We start from the raw sequence: 20,222 nt of genomic DNA on the forward strand, positions 1-20,222 counted from the left end.
TTCATGCTAGCACTTGCTAATGCGCGTTAGCGTGGCACTAACATCGGAAACGACACAGTCATGAAAGTTAAAACCCTTTATTGGTGACACGTAGCAAACGGGCAGGTTGTGTGACAATATCTGCTGGGCCATAACATTGAAAATTCATGAAGTTACTGTAAACGCTAAGTAAAGTTCACAGCTAATAGCCTACCTGACGCTCATCTCTGCCGCCGCTATGGTCCCTGCACCGCGGGCTACGACGCATGCGCGGGTAGTGGCTCCTGGGAGCAAACGGCCAGAGCTGCTCTGCCGAGGCGGCGTTTGTTAGCATGACCAGTGACGTTCAAAGCACTTTGATGATTTCTGGAGCAGAGGAGCGCTTCGGACATCACATTAATCCACCGACTTTGTCTACAACAGTGGTTATTCGAGCCTCTTGGGCTGTCAAAAAAACATTAGCATCGTTTAGCAAAACAGTCGCATCGTCGTTAGCATGCTAGCATAGCGTCGAGCTAAACGTGTTGACTTCGCACTAATAAAAGCAGTGAATAAGAAAAACGACTCCAGTCACGGGTGCGTGTTATTTAGCTCATCAATTAAACATTAAATGGTCATCTTTGACATCTAGCCAACACTCACCACTCAACGTTTCTTACGCGATGGGATATTTAGGCTTGCAGTGGAAAAGTGAGGTTACAGGGAGCAGAGGTGGTGAAGGTGCAGGAGTGATTTGTGATAGAAGAGTTTCAGCTAAGGTGAAGGGAAAGGTTTACAGGACTGTGGTTAGACCAGCTATGATGTATGGTTTAGAGACACTAGCGATAGGCAGAAGACAGGAGGCAGAGCTGGAGGTGGCAGAGTTAAAGATGCTGAGATTCTCTTTAGGAGTGACCAGGATGGACAGGATTAGGAATGAGGTCATCAGAGGGACAACACAGACAGGAAGGTTAGGAGAAAAAGCTAGAGAGGCTAGATTGAGATGGTTTGGACCATGTGCAGAGGAGGGACAGTGGATACATTGGTAGGAGAATGTTAGAGGATGGAGTTGGAGGTAGGAGACAGAGAGGAAGGTCAAAGAGGAGGTTTATAGATGCAGTGAGGGAGGGACCATGGAGGTAGTTGGAGTCAGAGTAGAGGATACAGAGAACAGGGAAAGATGGAAATCAATGATTCGCTGTGGCAACCCCTGAAGAGGGACAAGCTGAAAGGAGAAGAAGATGAAGAAGAATATATGATTCACAGCGTATAGTGGAGCTTATAGCCGACTACAGTGAGATAACAGACAATGTCTTCCACATGAGTTCTTTTTTATTTTATACTCGACCACCAGGATGAAACCCACAGTGTTGACGAACATGAGCATGAAAAGCGAATACAATCCCAGACAATTCATGAACCGGTAAATAACACGTCTCCATGGTAATTCAGTAATTAACTAATGCGTCAAGACTGTGTTGAAGCCTCTTTAAAAAAAAAAAAACAAGTGTCGCAGCTTCATCAACGCCTCCATAAACCATCACCACACGTATCAAAGGCTTAAAAACACCGCTGGACGCTGCCGTCAGTGTTTCTGGCGTATGATTGGCCATCGAGCTGTGTCGTCATCGCTGACGTAGACTTTTCTTCTTCGTTGTCCTACTTTGTGTGTAAGTCTTCGTCGTTACCGCCATCCTCTGGAGATTCACCACTGTCGACAGTTTTCTTGCTGTACACTGGTCTATCTCCTATTTTATTTGACACCAGACCGCACACGTTCTATCATTAGTTTACAGTTTTTTATTTCGTCAGTTTTAAAAATTTGTTCTGTGATGAGACTTTGTAATGGCCTTTTCATAATGAGAATTCTTAAATATAGAGATATTGACTCCTTGACGACATGCAATGCAGTTAATGCAATATATGTATACATATTCATATAACGACTACAGAAAAATACATGAAAAGTAAGAACGAAAATGAAAAAGAAGGAAAAACACGCCTATTTCCAAACGGATGCACCACGTGACCCGGCTGTCAAACATGGCCCCCTCCTACTGGGTTGTGAAAGAAGCGACAGTCGACAAAGGATTGATATTCGCTATCGAAGAGACGACGGATTCCTTCTCGCAGAGAACACTCTACCGATGTGGTACGTACCGCTGCTCCCTGAACGTTTTGTTCGTCATACCGCCGCTAATGGAACGCTGCTCGCTCGGCTAACTCGGACTCCGCCGCTGTCCGAGGCTGCAGCATCTCGGTTTGTACAAGGACGCGTTTGTCACTCCTCCGCTGGGGGGTCCGCGGGCTCCTCCGGGCTTTATCGGAACATACCCGGGTCAACTTCGGTTCTGTCTTGATCGTGAAGGCTGAAGCGAAGAATGAACATCTGATTCAGTGTGAAGTCCACCCCCCCCACCCCCCCACAGTAACAAAAGGGTGATGGGAGTCAGCCTCGAGTCGTCTGTGGAATTCACTGGGGAGAAGAGTGAGCATAGTTCACTGCAGAACAGCAGCAGATAAACAGGAACAAGGGTCACTTCATGCACACACACAGACTTGAACCAACAACAACGAAGACTTCAGGAGGACAAATGACACATTGGACACATTCATGCAGGTTTAAACTGTTCCCACCCGCCTTTCTGTTGTCAGATTAGAGATTAGATAAGATGAACGTAGTGCTCGGTCGCCACACGAAAAATCAAAGTGTGGCTTCTTGTCAGTCAGTCTGCAATTTAAGGATGAAAACAATGAGCCAAGCGGTTTGATCCACAAAGAGTCCAAATCATCCTTGTCATGAATTCCGAAGAGACAGAACACCACACTTTCCCAAAATGTTCAAAAATCGTTCAAGGTGTGTTTTAGAGACACTCCAAAATGTTACTTCCCGTCACAGTTGAATGATAATCGGTCTCTGTTCTTCTAGAGACGCTCAGCGAATGAGAGCCTAAAGGGATGATGTGCTTCAGAGAGAGGAAGTGGACATCATCGACAGACCACCTGCTCCGCCCTCCGCGCCGCAGCCATGCTCATCAACCCGGTGCTCGTGGAGTCGGCCGTCGTCCTGGCGGTGGGTGCTGTGCGTGCACATGGCGGTGTGGAACCAGCCACTCCTGGTGCAGCGTGGCGCTCGTCATCCAGGCGTTCTACGTGCAGCACAAGTGGGGATCGGCTGCTCAGGTCTGGAGGCGCGGTGTTCCAGTTCCGCCCCTCGGCGAACAGCGGCATCGTCCCGGCGTCCATGGTGATGCCCTTGTACTGGGCCTGGTGCTGAGAGAAAAGTGCGCCGACTCAGGGAACGTGTACTTTGAGCGCTTCTCCATGGTGGTCACCATCACGGGCTTGATGCTCGCCCTGTTCCTCTCCCTGATCGCACTGGGCATCACGAGACCCGTGCCCACCAACACGGTGTGCGATCGGCCGGCATGGCGGCGAGCGGCCATCCTGTACACGACCAAACAGACCGCTGACCGTGTCGGAGGTCATCGAGGTGCTGGAGGTGCTGCTGATCTTCGTCTATCTCTGCCTCATCGTGCTCTACCTGCTGCCGCGCTGCTTCACTCCGGGGAGGGCCCTCCTCATCGTCGGGGGCATCAGCTTCATCGTCAACCAGCTCATCAAGCGCTCCCTGAACCTGGCGGAGGCGAAAGGCGACCCGGTCGGCTACTTCTGCCGGTCATAGTGGTGGGCTCGGCTGCTGCTGGGGGTGTTCTTCGCCCTGCTGTTCTGCTTCATGGAGTCGGAGACGTGGGTTGTCGTCGCTCTTCTTCCACACGATGACGGCCGTGCTGGGTCCTGGGCGTCCTCATGCCGTGGCTGTCGCTGTTCATCGGGCCGGCACCCCATCATGTGGCTGGTGGACTTCGTCACGCTCAGCGACAGCAGACTCGGTTCTCCTGGGCTACTGGGCGCTGCTGGGCGCCGTCGCCCACCGGCGTGGTGCTGCACCAGAAACTACCAGCGCCAGTCGGGGTCCAAGAAGCACCAGGCGTCCACGGTGGTGGCGGAAGTACTTCCATGTGATCGTGGTGGCCACGTACGTCCCCGGGCTGGTCTACGACCGGCAGCTGCTCCCACGTGGCGTCCGTGGGCTGCCTGGCCGTTTTCCTGTTCTTGGAGTACGTGCGTTACTTCCGGATCCGGCCGCTGGGTCAGCTGCTCAGGCAGCTGCTCCCGCTGTTCCTGGACGAACGGGGACTCCGGGCCGCTCATCCTGACCCACATCTACCTGCTGCTGGGCATGTCTCTGCCCGTCTGGCTGTTCCCCGCGCCCTGCGCCTCCAGGGGAGTTCTCCCCGGCGCGGGAGGCCTGGTGCCGTACGCAGGGGTGCTGGCCGTCGGGGTCGGGGACACGGTGGCGTCGGTGTTCGGCCAGCCACCATGGGGGAAGATCCGTTGCCCGGCACGAAGAGAGAAAACGCTGGAGGGGACGGCGACGTCAGTGTTTTGCCCAGATCATCGCGGTGGCCATCTTCCTCATCTTCGACGGGAGCATCAAACCTAAACTCCACCTACTCCTGGATTGTCGGCTCCATCACGCTGGTGGCCATGTTGGAGGCGTACACCTCCCCAGATAGACAACCTCTTCCTGCCACTCTACCTCCTCGTCCTGTTGTTGCTCTGATCCCCTCTCCCACCCCCACAAACATCAGCAGCAGCAAAAATGACAGCGGAAGTGATAATCGTGTAATTCGGGTCCAGACGAGTGGGGAATCTCTGTTGGAAGCGCGTTGGTTCCGTCTGACGTCGGTAACGTGGAGCAAACGTCCTGAGCGCTGCTGCTGTCGTCGTCCTCATGGACTTTGATTTGACTCTTGCCTTTCGATGACACGCTGACTGACTCCCGATGACAACAACAACATAATAATAATACTAGTAATAATAGACGTACTCGTCCAGGTATTTGCCTTAAAGAAGTGTATTTTTATCACAGCTGATAGAGCGTAGACGCAGTAGATCGAAGCATGGCGGTCAACACACCTCTTCTAAGGGCTCGTTTATACTTTGATATGGGCAACAACTCCCCCTACTCCTGCATGGACCCAACGTGAAAACAGTACTTCAACGTGTCTGTATATTTTGTGTACATTTTTTTTTTCTCCCTGTGGTTTGATGAGACCGCTCCGATGAAACACCCCCGACGAGGAGGGTGACCGGTTCTAGGTTACATCTCTCCCCAAACATTAGTCTGTACCAGTCAGAGCAGCTGGTGTCAAAAATCGCCCCCCCCCACAGTGGGGTTTACAACTAGACCCCCGGTCTAGTTGTAAACTAGTTGTAGTTCTGCAAACAGCCACCAGGGGGCGGTGCCTTCACTGTTCTGCTGTGCTGGCGTCATATTTAAGGGTCTGTAGGACAAAATGATGTAACCTGCTGTGAAGATGTTTTCAGCATGAAGCAGCTGCTCATTTCGTCTGTGTTGTGATGTTTATCAGCATGAAACCACGTGTCTGTTCCTTTTCACAATCACCCTGTCTTTGTTTTGTGTTTTTTTTTGTTTTTGAAATAAAATGTGAAATTAGCATGTTGTGAGCGCATAAGAGCAGAAAGATGAACCGTTTGTCCATCTGTTGACTTGTCACATTTTCCCTTTTTTTTAAATTCGTCATTAAACAATCATGTCTGTGAAAACAGGAGGTGTCCGTCTCCTTCTGCCACGGAGAATTAAAAACCTGATCCTGAATAAAAATGTCTAAACGTCCATTTGCGACGATTCAATGGAAAGTTGAAAGCTGGTTAAAACGGCAGTGAATCTGCTTTGGTCACGATGAACTCTGTCGTCGGTTTGACTGGAGGAACAGACGCTGGACGTCAGGAGAATCCGCCGGCAGCAGCGACTCTTTGTTCTCCAATTGAAAACGTCTGCTGTTTCTTCCTTTCACGCCTTCATTTAGTGTAGAGGGGCGGAAACGGGAGCTCTTCAGTGGGCTGCAGCCTTTGGGGACCAAACACAAACACCCCAGTGGATACGAGGACGGACTGAAGGGACAGGACGTGACGTCACATTTAAAGGACGTTTTCATGTCGTGAGAAGATGTTTGAGATCCGCTACAACGCCAAGAAGTCACTGATTGTGGCGTGAAGAAGGACGAGGTTGAAGCAAGAAAAACGTCTTCAGCTCTAAATGTCTTCGGTTCCTTCCTCACTGTTTTCTTAAGAACAGTCTCTTAGCATACATCGCATGAGCCAATAAATAAACATGAGCCAGAGGCTCTCGACCCTACAAAATAAAAGCAAATTAAAAATGTGACGTGTACGGCGAGCTTAACAAAATTTATACAGAATTTGTGGACATAAGAGGCAGGAATTTAAGAATCACATTTATTCTAAAGTTTATTCTTGAGAAGAAACTCTTATTTGCAAATATCACTTTTAGGGGGGAAAAATCTAGATTTTCTGATTTTTCTGAAGGTTTCGTGAATGTGGCCCCCGGTCTCTGCAGTTCCACTCATTTGAAGTTAGAATGTTGCCGACTCACCAGTTGTCGGGGCTCCACCGGGCGTCCTGCGACTCCCATGATGTGGAACGTGTAGACGTGTCGGGAGTCCTCGGAGGTGTTCTCAGCGCTGCGGTGCACGACTTCCCCGTGGATCAGGACAACGCCGCCTGACAAGACACAGACGGACCGTGTTGTAGCAGCTTGATTTCATGACACGAGACACAAGATAAAAATCATCGTTCACATGCGATTCATGTGAATCTGAGCGAACCAAACTTATTTTAGACTTTTTCAAGTTCAAACTCCTCTTTGTTGAGTTCCTGGCCCCAAAACAAATCCAATCCTAGTTGAACAGAGTTGATCCTTTTGTTGTTTGAGAACCCACCAAAACAAAAGTCAGAGACCTTTTTGAACCGGTGCGGCGACAAACTGGTCATCGCTGTACGTCTGCTCTTTGCCGATGAAGTCGGTCAGAGGAAATGTTCCGTCTGGAGTTCGCACCATTCGCCGGGAAATTCCACCTGTGGGGGAGACGAGTGCCGGGGTGATCGGTGCGTGTACGGGTTAATAAATAACCAGCTGATTTCATGTTTGTGTGTGGCACATTATGTACAGGGAACGTATGTAGATGACAAAGAAGACGTGAAGACAATCAACATTATCATTAGTGATCATTAATGGTTTTTTACTTCTACTCTCTCCTTTTCAAGTATTTAAATTATAACTTATAAAATAGGTATTTTGCATTGTTCTTATTTGCTACAACTATTGTTGTTATATTTCTATTTTCCACTATTTCTGATGAGCGTCCATTTTCCTGATTTACATCTTTAAATTACATTTTTCAGTCATTCAACCCATTTCTTTTCTGTCTTTATTATTTGCTGTGGACATTCCTTCCTTTTCTCTTGTAACATAGTGACATCATTTATTGTCGTGTTTTTCAGAGTCAAATGTGTGAATGATGTCGTTCGTTCTGGTTTATTTCTGCTGTGTGTGTTGTGTTTTTTTTAGTAAATACACCTTTCATACACACATTGCAGCTCAAAGTGCTTCACAACAAAAATGAATGAGGGACGAAAAACAGAAAATATTAAAATACATTAAAACATCAGGTTAATATGTGTGTATATATATATATGTAGATATATAATGTGGAATGCTGTGTCCTGGAAGTATTATGTTTGATAAACTAAGTACAATAACTAAAAGTGGGTGTGTCGTGTTGGTTCATGCTCGAATCTTTGGATTTTTTACTCTTTGAGTGGAATCTCGCTCGTACACGTTGGACGTTGGTCATCAAACCAGTAAAGAGAGAACACATCTTACAGGTGTGTGACCCTGGGATGAACCACAGACAGCCGTTGTTCACCGTGGCGTCCTCCAGAGCGATCCACACCCCCAGAACTCGTCCCAGAGGCTCCGTGTACAGAAAGGTGGCGTCCTGGTGCGGCGTCACTACGCGCACACACACACACACACACACACACACACACACACACACACACAAATGTGCTGCACGTTCAGAGCACACACACACACACACACACACACACACACACACCACACACACACACACACACACACACACACACGTGTGGCGAACACACGTCGTCGTACCTTCTCCACCAATTCCTGGTTGCTGCAAAGGGAGAATTTCCGTCAGCACTCAGCAGAGAGAGCGGGATGTGACGGGGAGCGCCGGTCGCTGCTGGTCCTCACCTTGAAGATGTACATGCTCTGGAGGATCACCGGACTCAGCAGACCCAGCTTCCTGGCGACGGCCCTGCAGGAACATCCCACGTTACTCAGTGACTCCGACAGACCGACTCGCGTCCTTCAGCCGCCGACTCACCTGGATTTTGGGTGAATGTGTAACTTTTTTGTACAAGGGCTCGTACGCATGCAGCGCTGGAAGACAAACAGATGAGTGACGGTGCAAACTTTGTCGTCTTTTCACGTCCGTTGTCAGTTTTGACTCATTTCGTCACGGACAAACCGATCTCCTCACCGTGTCCGACCTTGTTCATGAGCGTTCTTTCGGTACGACAAATTCCCTGCAAGTCGAGAAATGCTTTTACCAAAGTTAAATCTCACATGTCAGACAAACAAGTGATGTTTAAAAAAAACAAAAAACAAAAAAAGAACAACCACCCACCAACCCTTTGTCGTCAAAAAACTCCCTTCTCAAAGAAAAAACGGATCTTATCTCCACTCGTAATGAAATAGTCAGCGTTGCCCTGCGGGTCAAAAGGTCAACATAGGTCAGGTGATTCACCAGAGACACACGACGACAGCCTGCTGGGATCAACAGGGACTGAGGCCCGTTCCAGAGAGCAGGTTCTACTTCCATGGAAAGTGACAGAAATCAAAGCAGAAGTCTCCAGAGTTGTTGATCAGAAGAACATTCTGCAGTTTTCCTCATTTCAGGATGAGCAAACTCAAGATGTTTTACTTTATTTTTTAAACCTAATTTCTGGATCGGGCCCCATGGGGGTGAGGGCCGTTGGAACATTTTCCATCAAGTTCTTTTTTGATGCTATTAACATTTTTTGAGAGACATGTGACATCACTCTGGGCTTGGTTTGTGATTGGAGGAACGTCTCGCACTCTCTCACACACACTCACACACACACACACACCACACACACACACACACACACACTTACCTGCATCTGAGGGCGACAGGATGGCGGCATGAGACAGATATTGACACAGATATTGACATATATGGACCTGGATGAGGTGTGTGTGTGTGTGTGTGTGGTGTGCGCGTCACCTGTGTTTTCAGCTGCTCGTCGTGGTAGGTGGAGAAGGTGGTGCGGCAGTGCTCCGGGACGTCCATCTCGTCCACGATGTCGGCCATCCTGAGCCTCAGCTCGTCACACTCCTGGGGGGTCAGGAGCCCGTCCAGGACCACGAACCCGTCCTGCAGGTACTGACGACACAAGAACCACCGATGAGCCCCAGAACCAAGGGTCACACGTCACATGGTAGGGACAGTCCATCAAATGTAAACCTGGGGTCAGTTAGATGATTAACTGTCACATGACACAGGTTAAAGTCATTAGATCCTCTCACCTCAGCAGCAACTCGGTCGTTTTTACAAGAAAAACACAAAGTTCCAACAGCAGCAGACATGACAAAGTGACTGAAGAACTTCTACTCACCTTCTGCACCTCCTGGTCCGACATGAAAGTCCATGGTGCTCTGTCTGCTCGGACTGCAACACTGAGACCACCGAGCCTCTTCCGGTCTGGACATACACCCACTTCCGGCCCACGTGCCCTGTCGGACTCAATTAAGGAGTGCAACCACAGGAGAAGTAATCGGATTTTGGACTTTAACTCCTTCGTCGCCCCAGATGCCTTGAAGGACGCTACAGTTGCTGACCTATAGGCGTCGCTGGGGAGCAAACGAACAGCGCCATCTTGTGGGCGTACCGCCTCATTGCACGTTAAAAAAAAAGGAAAATATCAAAAAGGCGCAAAGATGTAAAGTGTGAGCACGCTACAGCAAAAGGGGCTGATACACACGAGAATAAAAGACAAATGAAACTGAAATACAACTGAGATTTTTTAAAATCATATGTATAATCTTTGCTGTTGACACCAACACCGACGGCATCGCTGCACATCCATTCAACGCCAGCATACTACCGTAAGTACGCAAGTATTGGTGCTGTCACTTGGTTCCTCTACCAGGTGTGAAGAAGGAGCTCGGAAAAGGAGACGAAACGTCAGGAACGTCGATGACTTCCTGATAGCTGAGACATTGCACTCCCAGTCCACGTTGCTGTCGTTACAGTAATGGGTTCAGCAGCCTCCAGCAAGAGAGCGAATGGGGTTACCGTAATGACAGCAGCCTGGCTGTTCTCAACTTTCAAGGGTTAAAGTTTATATTAAATACATTCAAATTTTACATTTAGAAGAAAAACAAACAAAAACGTTCACAGTTCTTCAGGATTGAATCGTTGATTAAACTAAATATTCTGGATGTTTCTCACTGCTCATTACCACTGTACATACTCTGTATTCATACTGAGAAACATATGCACATTTGCGTATTTACGCTTTCCTTAAAAAATCTCTTTGTAAATGAATTTAGTTTTGTTAAATTCTCGTCTTTAGATTAACTAGTAATTCTTTTTACCTTTATTCTTCGGAAGCCGTGATGTGAATTTCCCTCACGGGACGTTCTAAATTACTTTTCTACTGTATAACAGTTGTATGCAGAGAAGTTAAAGAGGGAATGCAAATTTCTCTCGGGAGATAAAATGATCTATTATCTAACTATTATCTATCAGCAACAATATAACAAACAGATTCAGGTCCTTTTCCATCGGGAACATTTACTAACAGAGCACAGGAACTGGGACATGACGTGTTAAAATCACCCTGAGACAAGAAGCAGCAGCTGAACACGTTTTGTACAACAGGAGTTAGGTGTTCATTTTATTATCACGTGTCAGAATGGTACAAAAGTGTGTGAACTTTATCAAATCACAGTTCAGCTGTCCATTGTTACAGACGTCAAGTCCCTGACGTCCACTTGGCAACCATTAAGAAAGGCCTTGTCACATGGCACAAAAAGTGCTGATAAAAGTCAGGTGCACTTATTTATACCCCACCAGGATTGTTGCTCGGGGTTCAACGGGCGGCTTTCAGTGAGGCGACACTGCACAAACATTCTGCATCGACGCCCCCCCCACCGAGACACTGCGAGGTCAAACCCAACATTCATTGTTCCATTTGCGGTTTGGATGTGAATGTTCTGTACACTGTGTCCATGGAAACGGGTTGGACTTGTCATTGCAGAGCGATCGTCACGGTAGTTTGAGGAAAGAGTGAAATGTCACGGACATTCTTCAGAAACACAATCGACGGGAGCCGGTGACTCTGACCGTCTGTCAGATTGTCAAGTGTCAGCTGTGAGTCCAGGACGACGTCCTCAGAAATAAGACGAGAATCAGAGTGTGTGATTCACACAAACCACACAATGTCAAGCTTAAAAAAAAAAAAAAAAAAGGTTCAAGAGAGAGAGCATCAACATAAAATACAAACGTCTGGGCATTTCTGCTTTGGCTGAATGTTAAGAAAGGACGTCAGACTTTGAAGTGCTCAGTGGTTCATCCATCATGTGTCTGTGGTGCTGACTGCGTGTTCAACCTGCTCCTCTGGTGACTCAGAGGGAAGCGAACGTGTATGTCGTCATGGCTCCAGAGGGAGAGAGGAGGGAACTTCCTGGACACAACGCGAGCCACTGGGGTGGAGTCCGGACATGACGAGCGTCAAACACGACAACGTACTAACCGATCAGCTGCTGTCATGGGCCGGGGTCTGAAGATGAGCAGGATGTGAAGATCCTCTGCAGGTCAATCGCTCTGTGAATTCAACTTCAATCATGTCTGGCACCATAAAAATGGAAAATTGCGCCATCGGCATCAACTTGTCAACGCCACCGCTTTCTAAGCAGCAGCACTTAGACCAATGACCCAGAGAAGGGCACTTGGAGATCGCCAGAGGAAATTCACCGTGAACAAAGGCTCGGTTGTCCCGCGATAGTGAAAGAAACAGCTGGTCGCAATCAGAAGACGCAGGAAACAAAGAGGTTGAACACGGCAGCAAAGAACAACAGAAGCATGTGGAGGTGATGTTTGCCGTCGTTAACGGGGGCACAGGGCTCGTAAACGGTACGGCCCTATGAAACGGAGCAGCTTTACTCCAAACGATGCTATTAAACCCAAGGTGCTCAGAGGAAAAGTGCACGCGAAGCACGTTGGTTTGGACGGTGGATGTGGAAATCACATTCTGCGTCGTCTCGGTAAATGAACGATTCCCTTGTGACATCTGGTTTCCTTCAATTTCCTGTTTTCACTCATCTCGCTGCTGAATAAGCAAACACGGCTGATTCGCGTCCGGTGCCTGTGCTGTGACACGAAGGAGGAGGAGGAGGAGGAGGACACTAGCTGCTAGTTCCTGTCACAGATCCACGCAGAGGTGACAGACAGGTCCAAGACACGCTGAGCAGGAACATTCCACAGAACACACTGGTTCTGATGGTGAGAGACCCATGTGTGTCACTCAATACACAATGAGAGGAGCGACTGGGAGGGTTAGAGAGTGTGTGTGTGTGTGTGTGTGTGTGTGTGTGTGTGTGTGTGTGTGTGTGTGTGACCCTGTGGCTGGAACAACCAGTCATTAAAATCACAACATCATCATCATCATCACCACCAGTCAGAAACCAGCTCGTGTCCCATCTGCTCCCATGAAACCGTCTTGACTGTGTGTGAGGACGTTCTGTCCTGAGAAGTGACAGAGACGGAGAAGTCGACTCCGACAGGCTGGAACCGACTGACACCTGCACTGCAGAAGAAGAGGCGATATTCAGAATGATAGGTCGATGAAAAGAACATTATCAAAATAAGCCCTAAACACTTTTTTTTACTAAATTTGAACAATGAATTCTAAAATTTAAACCTAACTTATTTTATAATTTGTTATTTTTCAAAATAATAAAAAAAAATTTTTTCTTTGAAAACACTTTTATCCAAAGAAAATTAAAAAAAATACAATTAAAATAACTTAATAGAAACAATGAGGAGGACACATATTCACCCCATAGGACAAGTTATGAGTCACCTACGGCAAGTTCGATACAGCTCAAGAATGCCGGGGTGAGTTAGATCAGTCCAATAATCGCAGGTGATTTTGGTGAATTATTTCTCTGCATCTGTTTTCATGATAAGTTGATCTCGCAGGCTGTTGACGCAGTAATGAAAATATAAATACAAATCTATCGCGCAACCACATAAATCCAGTTTCATGTCCAAGTCAGAGACGTGAGTAAAAGCTGACGTAAGGAGTCCGCTGCTAACTGAGCTGTGTATACACACACACACACACACGTTATAAATGAATAACCACAGGGCGTTCTGACACTTCACACTGGAGAGTTTGATGGTGTTTCTGTCTGACAACTTTTCTTTGATGAAGGTCCATGTGTCGACAGATTTAAGGCCAAAGCTGTTTGATCATCTTCTGATCTGCGTCACTGATTCACTCTGTAAAAAGATGCTTCTGAGCATGTTGGGCGCCGAGTGGGCCGGAGGGAAAACACATGGCCACAAGCCTCCTTCAAGAAACTGGCATTAGTTGCTCCACAGCACTGCAACGATTTTCAAAATAAAAGTCTCAAGGCCAGAGGGTCAGGCATGTCCTCTTGGATTATTTGTCCTATGATTCGCAAAAAAGTGATGGCGAGCACATCTCGCACACGAAAAAGGCGGATCCGTGCAAAGGCTCTCTGCTTTTTGGCTTACTTTGAACTCAGGTTGCCACAGCAACATCCCTCTGTGGCATGAGCACATAACTAATGCTGAAATACAGAGGGAGGGAGACACTTTAAACAAAGCACCTTTGTTACCGAACTTCTTTCCATGATCGTGAAACTGGGGATTTGACCTCTGTGCTTGTACTGAACGGTCTGACGTGGAATCCTCAGGGACACGACGTCGTCTGGGTCCACGTGATCACAGCCCACGAGGAGCAGGAATGAAGAGGCAGCACCTGTCGGCTCAGGCCTGTTCTTTGTCGGCCCTCCAGAGCTGCTCCTTCACGTCCGGTGGCAGCGTGTTGAACAGGTCCTCCTCCACCACCAGCCCGCTCCTCTTCAGCAGCCGACACTCGCCCAGCTCCACCGGCAGACACTCCAGGCGGTTCCCTCGGAGCTCCAGCTGGGTGAGCCCCGTGAGCTCCCCGAAGCGCGACGGCAGCGTTTGCAGGCAGTTGTTCCCCAGATTCAGCGTGCGCAGCTTCTTGCACTGGAACAGCTCCGGAGGCAGCGTCTCGATCTGAGGACGAGAGGTGGAACGATGAGACGTGTCCGTCAACAGAGACAAACGAGCTTCCTCGGTTCCTGTTTCCTGTGTGATGTGCTTTATCAATAGGTGTTTTACTTTGAAAATCGGCAAATTAGAACGATCATATCTGGATCCTGTCGAGTTACTTTTGTTTGTGTGAGTGTGTGGTTGTAGATTTTATCTCTATACTATGATGTGTGTATCTGGGCTTTACGTCCCGTGTAAAGCCGGGTTGAACAGAGAAAGTCATTTTATAAAGACTTAATTCAATTTGGAATCCGCCTGATGGTCACACGAGACACCAGATCTGAAATGAGCACACAAGGCTAAATCCTGCTTATTTCACCTTATATGGAGACCTGTCATGGAGACATATCAAAGCAGGCCTTAGAATTTTGTTGTGAAATGTAGGACGGATGAATAAAACATCACAGCAGAGTAAACAACAAACAGACAGGAAACAGAACCTCCTCCTTCTCCTGACAGCTCCCCCTGATCATGGCAGGAACATTTCCTGAAAAAGTGTGTATTATTCCTAATGTGCTACTGGTATGTGCAGATGATTTCAGCCATAAAAAGAGTTGGGCCCCGTTAATGAAGGTATTTGTGGCTGCTGGAACACATTTTCAGCTGGCAAACACAGAGAACAGCAAACATGTGAACATGTGAGGTCCAAACAGCCCTCAGAGAAAAACGATGTTCCCGCTGTGAAGAACAAATGTGTTTATCTTTACAGCGGTCTGGGTGACGCCACGTTTGAATCAAGTGACCTTTGTCAACACCTCATCTATCATTATCAGTGTTTCCCCTAGTTTACAGCCGTGGGGGGAGTGTTCACCTGCCGATATGAGGAAAAAATTGGGGGAAAAAAAAAAAAAAAAAATCAGCCTTCTCAGACACGTTATAAGTCTGAATAGAAAGTGTCTTGTTACATGTTTTTAATAGAGACTGAACATGAATATGTGATGTCCAATGTTTGAGAGGTCAAATTTGAAGTGTGAGAAATCATTTCCGTTTCTCTGGCTCAATAATTAACTACTTGGAGGTGAAGTGGGTTTGGCAGTAGAACAGGGGATTTTGGATCAATGGAGATTATTGTGTGTGTGTGTGTGTATGTATGTCGGAGGGGTCAGCGGAGACATAAACTGGTCGTTTCCTTTGTGACTTAGGTAGGAGGTGTGTTTGTGTGTGTGCTGTCCAGTTGGTGACGGAGACGTTAATAGATGTTAATAATACAAATTAGATCATTATCATCTATCTTTGTTTATTTATCATATCTAGATTTTAATTATTGGGGAAACACTGCCTCGTCTGTCACTGCCCACCAGCAACGCACCCTTTCTCTCAACCCACACGGGGAACCGAGCGTGAAAAACAACTCACCCTGTTTGCCGTCACAGCGAAGTACTGCAGGTTCTGGAGGAAGCCCACGTCGGCGTGGATGCTGGTCAGGTTGTTGTGACTCAGGTCTAAGAAGCGCAGCTTGCGGCAGAAGAACAGCTGACTGGGGATTTTCTCTATCTTGTTCCGGTTCAGATAGAGCCGCTCCAGGTTGGTGAGCGTTCCGATCTGGATGGGGATGTAGGCGATCTGGTTGTACCAGAGCTTCAGGCACACGAGCCGGTGCAGGTGCTGGAAGCTGATGATCTCCTCGATGGTCTTCAGGTTGTTGTCCTTCAGGTCGATCTCCTGCAGGTTGTGCAGACTGAAGATGGAGTGCGGGATGCGCTCGAGGTCACAGCGGATGAGCTCCAGCTCGGTCAGGTTGACCATTTTCTTCAGGCTGTTGAGCACCATCAGTTTGGTTCCCTCGTTGTTGATGGAAAGCTTCTGGAGGTGCACGCCCACGTCCGTCACAACCTGCGGCAGCTTGGTCAGGTTGCTCTTGAGACGCAGCACCTTGAGCCGCTTGAGCTCCCGCAGCCCGTCGATGACGATGTAGCGGTTGTTCTCGGCGCTCAGGTTCCCGGTGAGGTGGAGCTCGCTGAGGTTCTTCAGGCTGTAGATCCACAGCGGGATCTCCTTGATGTCCGTGAACTTGATGTGGAGGGACTTCAGGTTCTCCCTCAGGAAAGCCAGAGCAGGAGCCTCGATCTTCGCCGGCGTGTGGTAGAGCCACATCTCCCTGAGGTTGGACAGCTGGGCGATGATGGGTGGGATCGTGACATCGGGGATCAGCTCCAGCTTCAGAACCTCCAGCTCCACCAGGTCGAACACCGTCTCCGGGATGCCGCTCAGCATGAACAGATGCAGCTCCAGTTTCTCCTGAGAGTTCTTGGTGATGCGCTGCCGCAGCTTTTCCAGCGTCCACTCGTTGTTGAGGTTCAGCTGCCTCAGCTTGTTCTCGCTCACCTCGGACAGAAACACGGCGAAGCGCTTGGAGTAGAGCGGGTCGTACTGATCGATCATGTGCAGCATGAAGGCGAAGTCGTTCTTCAGGTCGGGGATGTCGCTGTAGCTGCTCTCCTCGCGGATGGACTCGAACGAGTAGCGCTTGAGGGAGCGGCTGAGCATCCAGCAGAGCGTGTACATGCAGATGAGCCCGTAGACCACCACCAAACTGATGTAGAAGCACGCCAGGATCTTGAACAGCGTCGCCAGCGGATGCGCGCAGTAGAACGTGCTGTATCCCGTCAGCTTCTGGATCTCCACCGTGCACACGACACTGAAGCGGATGTAGCGCACGTAGTACGCCGTGTAGCTGATGATGAGAACGAACTTGATGACTTTGATGATGGTCTGACGGATGTAGAGACGGTACACGATGTCGCCCTCCTCCACGTGGATCCGGAACTTCTTCACCTTCTCGAACAGAGCCTTCGCCTGCTCCCCTTCCTTCTTATCCAAAACCCCGGTGTCCGAGCGGTCGACGATGCCTTGTTCGATCCTGGATTTCGTCCGTTGGAGCATGGGCATGCTGGCCTCCACGTCCTCGCTCACGAACGACGACTTCTTGTCCATGGAGCCGTTCATCTTCCCCAGCGGCTTGGGGTCGCTCTCCTCCACCACCGTCTCCGACAAAGCCCTCGTCGTCCACGGAGAGTCAAAGCACTTGAGGAGGATGGAGACAAAGTGCTCCAGTTTGGAACTTGTACGCGGGAACTTGAACCAGAAGTTGCTGCAGGCCAGGAAGATGAGCGTGTGGAGTAGCACCAGGTAGGGGAAATACTTGGCAAACCAGTGGAGTTTGTTCTCGTAGCAGACGGCGTCGACATAGTTGTACTGATGGCGGTCCAGGTCGTACTGAATGCCTTTCGGCTCGAACGCGTAGGGCACCGTCACGTTCTGAGCCGGCATGGCCTCGCAGGACTTGTTGATCACCCACTTGCAAGGCAGACAGATCATCTTGTCTTGGGTGACCTGCAGCGTCCCACCGAACACCGCGATCATCAGCATGACGATTGAGATGTAGTCGGTGAAGACGTCCCACCATGGCTTCAGGATACGGTACGCTGGCTGGGTGTCAGCAAAGTATCGGAGCTCGGTGATGGGAATCATGATGGTTTATCTGGAGGGACAAACGCCACAGAGGGAGGAGTTACAAACGTCATGAGCCGCAGGGTGTTTGTCATGGGAAAGCTGTTGTGTGATAATGTGATCCAACACCAGAAATGTCTGGTGTGTTGACCTCTGACCCACAACAACCCATTCGAAGGTCAGTGTGTGAAACAACTGACCAGTAATACAAAATCCAGAGCAGGAAACAATTTACCATATGGTGAGTAATAGAAAATGTACTCCACCGAAACCGAGTGGAAAACTACGAGAGCCCAGACCTCCATGTGCACCCAGACTGACATTTTCATTCATTGATCTCCTCTAATAAATTCATTGATCATTACAAAAAGGACATGCCATTAAAAAAAACATGCCTTTGTCACTAATAGTCAAATAGTTCTTAAAAAATCATTACAAATCATGACCTCTGAGCTCTAGTTTTTCTTTTATTTCAATAGTAAAACCAAAACCAACCCTCCGTCCCTGGGTGGGCTCCAACCCCCGACCTTTGGGTTCACAGACCGACCCACTACCCACTGGTTCACAGAGACAGTCCACTGCTGCTGTTGTGGAGTTCTAGACACAGATGGTGAACATGAGGAAGAATCCTTCAACAGATTCCTGGATCCAGATGGTTCTAGAACACCACCAACATTTAATCATCTGGTCCTGGTCCAGTAGCAGCATCTACCCAACATTTCATGCAAAACAGAACCTCCTTGACGGAGGTAAAAATAAATTTTAACCACAGTGAATGATCTGTGTCTGCTGAATGGGTTCTTCACTGGCCCACGTTTCATCTTTGAAACCTGCTGCATAGTTTTTTTTCCTAATTCCACCAAACCCAATCAGGCATTAAAGTCCAACACTCTCATCTTCATCATGATGCCGTTTCGTGCCAGCAGCTCCGTCAGCAGGATGTAAGTGTGGAATTTGTCAGACAGGCAGCTAACAAGTCTGTGCTGGGCCAGTTATTCTGAACATCCAAACAACATGCGCTGATCGAAAAAGAATAGGAACGCAAACGCTGACGCATGTTGAATAAAGTCAATGCTTCTCATCACTCGGGATGTCGACTGAGAGCTGACATTCTCTTGAATGGCGTCTTCCCCAAAGATCTTCGACGTTTGTGTCACTTCAAAGTCTTAAACACAAAGAAAACACTGAAACTTAATCCAAAGCATCAACAAAATGGAGGTAAAACGCTGTGAAAAAAGGGAGTCCATGTCCCCTTGAGTTCTTGTGTCAAAACCACAATTATGCTGCTTCCATCAAACTCAGCAGTTTGAGCCTGCTGCGGTAGAACAGAACAGATTTTTGGGTTCAAACCTCTTGTTGTCTGACTGAAAATTGGATGTGAACTCAGAGCTGCAAAGACAAAAAAACACACTGACAGAATACCTTTGTCCGCTCAACTTACCCCCCTGAGACGAGAAAAAGACGAAAGAGGATCACTGGTCACAAAAGGGCCTTGTTTGATTCACCTCAAGCCAGAGAGGCCGAACGGCCACAGGAGGCCGACTGACTCAGTGTTTCAACAGTCCTGTCTGTTTTCTCTACCGAGAAACCAAACTCTGACTAAAACGCCTACATCCACACAGGAATGTCGTATCATTTCGTCCTAATAACAGCTCTAGAGTTCAGTTCTTCAAATATGACTCCAAGGACAGAACCTGCATCTTAACATCATCATCATACGAAGTGCGTGTGCTCAAAAGGCCTGTAAACAAATCAAATCATATCATGATCATATAAACTGGCGTGCTGGAATCTTAAGCAGCTGATGTTGCTGATCAGACATAAAGTCTATGTAATGGAACAATAAAATATGATAAAACTTCAAGGGAAACTGCTGTGCCAGTGAAAACACACACAGAAAAGAAAAGCACCAGAACAGACACCAGTCAAGGCTCCACCCTGATCTTGTTTCAATAGAAACAGGAAGTATAAAATAGTTTAATATACAAAATATACACAATATAGAATTTATTCCACGAGCTGAAATGCTAACAGCACCTCAAAACAACATTGTAATGGGTGCCTCATTAGAAATGAAATGTTCTGTTCAGCACAAGGAACTAACACTCTGCCTCAGATCGTCATCCTGCTGCTGGGTCGAGAAAAAATTCAGCCTCACTGGGTTGGTGAATGTTGAATTGGCATCTTGGCTAATGTTCCTTTGTCATTAACCACCAGCAAATCCTCTGGGAACATAATTTTCCTGCTTTCCTCTGAAACCAAACACTAAATTCTTCTTGCTGTGGAGCTAGAATTATCACACCTCCGATCTTAGCCCATCTGATCTCGCCTGGCGATGGGAACATCCTGAGATGGAGCAGATCGGGCACTTTCCAGTCGTAACCAGGTCGAACTGGTTCTCACAAAGAGCTTTTTAGTGAAGACAGGTGATGTCCGATAGCTCTCACACACTTAACATGCCTTCATACACACCTGCCACAAACT

General features: G+C 48.0%; 3 protein-coding genes across 3 annotated transcripts; 1 reads left to right on the plus strand and 2 right to left on the minus strand.

The window, feature by feature from the left end:
• Positions 1-2,986: 2,986 nt before the first annotated feature.
• LOC144741628 (dolichol kinase-like) lies at positions 2,987-4,585 on the plus strand. The gene is given in 15 exon segments (XM_078624130.1): positions 2,987-3,034; positions 3,036-3,068; positions 3,070-3,126; positions 3,128-3,217; positions 3,220-3,426; positions 3,428-3,715; positions 3,717-3,755; positions 3,757-3,792; positions 3,794-3,850; positions 3,852-4,034; positions 4,036-4,155; positions 4,157-4,405; positions 4,407-4,457; positions 4,459-4,530; positions 4,532-4,585. Coding segments are annotated over 15 exon segments (1,584 nt in total).
• Positions 4,586-5,847: 1,262 nt separating this feature from the next.
• On the minus strand, positions 5,848-9,594 carry LOC144741627 (phytanoyl-CoA dioxygenase domain-containing protein 1-like). Its single transcript, XM_078624129.1, is given in 14 exon segments — positions 5,848-5,896; positions 6,440-6,474; positions 6,476-6,567; positions 6,805-6,921; positions 7,730-7,858; positions 8,021-8,042; positions 8,123-8,174; positions 8,245-8,311; positions 8,412-8,429; positions 8,432-8,457; positions 8,563-8,576; positions 8,578-8,640; positions 9,180-9,338; positions 9,571-9,594. Coding segments are annotated over 14 exon segments (867 nt in total).
• Positions 9,595-13,976: 4,382 nt separating this feature from the next.
• Positions 13,977-17,759, minus strand: LRRC8A (leucine rich repeat containing 8 VRAC subunit A). Its single transcript, XM_078624127.1, has 2 exons — positions 15,645-17,759; positions 13,977-14,252 (listed from the first exon to the last, which is right to left on the minus strand). The coding sequence occupies exons 1-2, from the start codon at positions 17,757-17,759 to the stop codon at positions 13,977-13,979; spliced, it is 2,391 nt and encodes a 796-aa protein (XP_078480253.1).
• Positions 17,760-20,222: the final 2,463 nt, after the last annotated feature.

Source organism: Lampetra planeri, unplaced genomic scaffold (assembly GCF_965212315.1).
Source record: "Lampetra planeri unplaced genomic scaffold, kcLamPlan1.2.h2 scaffold_623, whole genome shotgun sequence".
Classification (NCBI taxonomy): domain Eukaryota; kingdom Metazoa; phylum Chordata; class Hyperoartia; order Petromyzontiformes; family Petromyzontidae; genus Lampetra; species Lampetra planeri.

What these genes read in the sequence shown, in the direction of transcription:
- LRRC8A (XM_078624127.1), bottom strand. Translation starts at nt 17,759, where the DNA reads ATGATTCCCATCACCGAGCTCCGATACTTTGCTGACACCCAGCCAGCG. An exon ending in TCGCTGTGACGGCAAACAGG is followed by an intron (nt 14,253 to 15,644) that starts GTGAGTTGTTTT and finishes TCTCGTCCTCAG; the next exon opens with ATCGAGACGCTGCCTCCGGA.